This window comes from Carex rostrata, chromosome 18 (genome assembly GCF_964058835.1).
Source record: "Carex rostrata chromosome 18, lpCarRost1.2, whole genome shotgun sequence".
Classification (NCBI taxonomy): domain Eukaryota; kingdom Viridiplantae; phylum Streptophyta; class Magnoliopsida; order Poales; family Cyperaceae; genus Carex; species Carex rostrata.
In genome coordinates this window covers 3,719,434-3,722,574 of record NC_135935.1, presented here as the reverse complement: position 1 = coordinate 3,722,574, position 3,141 = coordinate 3,719,434, and the positions used below count along the sequence as shown (strand labels likewise).

At 40.2% G+C, this 3,141-nt stretch overlaps 1 protein-coding gene across 1 annotated transcript; it reads left to right on the top strand.

The window, feature by feature from the left end:
- Positions 1–309: 309 nt before the first annotated feature.
- Positions 310–2,811, top strand: LOC144569651 (AAA-ATPase At3g50940-like). The gene is made up of 2 exons (XM_078320111.1): positions 310–1,126; positions 2,015–2,811. Exons 1-2 carry the CDS (start codon positions 363–365, stop codon positions 2,700–2,702), a joined length of 1,452 nt encoding a protein of 483 aa, XP_078176237.1. The 5' UTR covers positions 310–362; the 3' UTR covers positions 2,703–2,811.
- Positions 2,812–3,141: the final 330 nt, after the last annotated feature.

Here is a 3,141-nt window from a genome sequence, read left to right as displayed (position 1 = left end):
GAAACCCATATATATTGTCAGAGAAGAATTGACAGCAACAATAATAATGATGATGATTATTATTAAATAATAATAAACAGACAAAATGTAACAAACTGACAACAAAAAAAAGACTATATGAGCCGACAAATCCCCTGCCAATTAACATTAGTTAAACACGTCATTTTGTGCCCCACTTGCCCAGCACATGGCCGTACCAAAAAGGAGCCAATAGAAAGTTAAAAAAAAAGGGACAGATGAAACGACGAACAGAATTAAGTATACACAACACAGGTCTTGTGTATATAAATCGAGACCCCCTTAGTCCAACTCTGTCATTCCCCCCCCTAAACCCTCTGTTAAAAACTGTAAACACCAAATCTATGTTCAATCCATCCATGAAGACAGCAATGGAGCTGCTCCTAGACTGGCGATCAGCGAGCTCTCTCTTTGCCACGCTCATGCTCCTCAACACTTTATCATCCTACATCCCTGTCGAGATTCGCATATTTGCCAAGAATTTCTTAAGCAACATCTTCACCTATCTCAAACCCACCGCCACTATCATCATAGAAGACACCGACGCCTTTGCTGTCGTAAATGACCTATATGGTTCCGCACAGCTTTACCTCGGTGCTCATTGCCTCTCTAACTCCCATACTGTGCGTCTCTTCAAAGCCTGCAGTGCTGCCGCTCCATTCACTTCTCTTCCTGACTCGCACACCGTACATGATACATTCAAAGGAGTTCCCATGAAATGGACCTCTCAGATGCACGAGCGGTCGGAATCAGGGTCAGGCCGCTTCAGAAATCGGGGCATTGATGATGGCGCAGGCCGTCGTTCTTTGATGCTTGTGTTTCACCAAAAGCACCGTAACTTGGTACATGATTTTTATATACCTTTTGTGCTTGAGGAGGCAGCGAGGCTGAAGAGCAAGTCGAGGGAGAGAAAGTTGTACACAAACCGCCCTAGCTTTCCGGGAGATGAAGTTCACCGAAGCTGGACAAGCCGTACCTTCACTCACCCATCAAATTTTGAAACAATTGCACTCGATCCGAGCTTGCGAGAGGATATTCGTTCTGATCTGCTTAGGTTTGTCAGCCGAAAGGATTATTACATGCGGGTTGGTCGAGCATGGAAGCGAGGGTAATTGATATTTTACAGATAGTACCTTTCATTTATGCCATAATAATTCTGACTTACCATTTGGTCAATTGATCAAATGTTACTTGAAGCTTATGACATAATTGATATTTTACAGATAGTAGCTTTCATTTTCATGGCAAATGGACTCTGTCACATCACTCCTATGGTAAGTTGTGAAGCAAGAGTCTTGTTTTACTTCTCACCCATATCTCCGTTTTCAAGGTCCAAACAGTTAATCAGAGCTCTTGAACATCATCTCCATATATTATAATGTGTTTCGAGATCTAATTTTATATTCTACAAAATTTTTTTACTATTTTTTGAGATATGTAGCAAATCACTGTTTTTGGATGGATTCTAGACCCTCCACAATGATTTTCTACCTATCTAAAAAAATAGTAAAAAAAGTTCCAAAAGATGTAAAATTTTGTATCCGAGGACATTTTCGTATGGAGATCATGTTGAGCGGTTCCCATCAACTGTTTGGATTTTCAAATGTAGAAAATATGAACATGAAGTAAAACATGACCCTTGACAACTCACCATAGCCCATCTATATTTAAATCATTCGGATGTGATAGTGCTTAGCAGTAACATGGCTGGATATTTGAATTTCATACAAATTTAAACTTCAAATTTTACATTTTCCTTACAATAATTCATTACACAAAAATTTCCTTAAAATAGTGAATGATGCTTTTGATATTTCTCATCTGTAAAATAAACAATTTTTTCTATTTATCAAACAATTATTTTGGATTCCAGAATTCAAATACTTATTTTGTGAGGTGCGGACCTTAATTTAAAATAAAGTTTGTTTTAAATCTCCTTGTATAAACTTGAAGTCAGATAATTATTGGTTAACAAATATATCTTATTTGCTTAAAGGTACCTCTTACACGGGCCACCAGGCACAGGCAAGACTAGCCTTGTTGCGGCAATAGCAAACCTGCTCGAGTTTGATTTGTACGACCTGGAACTAACAGCAGTCCATACCAACTCTCAGTTGCGCCGTCTCCTCGTGTCAACCACCCCCAAATCGGTCATTGTTATAGAAGACATTGACTGCGCAATCGATCTCTCAGATCGAAAGAAAAAGCAGATGGAAGAAGATCAAGGGGAAGGCATGATGGGCTGGCCCCACAACACATCATACACTCGAGAGACCTTGAACCTCTCTGGTGTATTGAATTTCGTGGATGGTCTATGGTCGTCATGCGTTGGCGAGAGGTTGATGATTTTCACTACAAACCATCCTGATAAGCTTGACCCGGCTTTGCTAAGGCCCGGTCGCATGGATAAGAAGATTGAGCTTGGATATTGTGGTGCAGCTGCATTTCGGATGCTAGTTAAGAACTACCTTGGTCTTAGTGAGGTGGAAATGGGGAAGATAGACACCGTGGCTGAAATTGAGAGGATGCTTGGAGAGGTAGAGGTGACACCAGCTGAGGTGGCTGAGGTGTTTATGGGGTGTGACGGGGCCTCAGCTGATGGATCTTTGGATAAGATGGTAATGGAACTTCGCCAGAAGAAGTCATCACCTCCATCGATCAGAGCAGGTGGCAGTGGCAGTTAGGACTGAGAAAGACAGTTTAGAAGAGAAACAGTGAGAGCTGGAAGTAGTATTAAACAATTAATTGTAATTCCTCTGGGGTTTTTGAGGTTATTAAACAATTAGTAATAAAGATTAGGAAAATCCCTCCGATGCAGGTCCTATTGGTTTTAAACTATAAACTGTACAAGACTGTAACTGCATAGTGTAGAGAAAACCAAGGTTTCAAAAATAGCGAAAATCAAAGAGAAGAGAAAGACTAAAGATTTTGTCGGAAAGCCATTCCCATTTTCTGTTTTCTGAAATTTATTCGAGTCTTTACATATTTTACAAATAAGACCCTATAAACTTTAGTTATTATAAATAACAGAAAATAAAAAAGGAAATAAGAGGAATGAGTAAGGGACCCAACAAACTCCTCCTCCCGACTCATGGAGCGTGTCCTCCAACCAAACCCGCCTTC

Coding starts and splice junctions, on each gene's coding strand:
- LOC144569651 (XM_078320111.1), top strand. CDS start 363: ATGTTCAATCCATCCATGAAGACAGCAATGGAGCTGCTCCTAGACTGG. Junction 1,127..2,014: donor GGTCGAGCATGGAAGCGAGG/GTAATTGATATT, acceptor ATTTGCTTAAAG/GTACCTCTTACACGGGCCAC.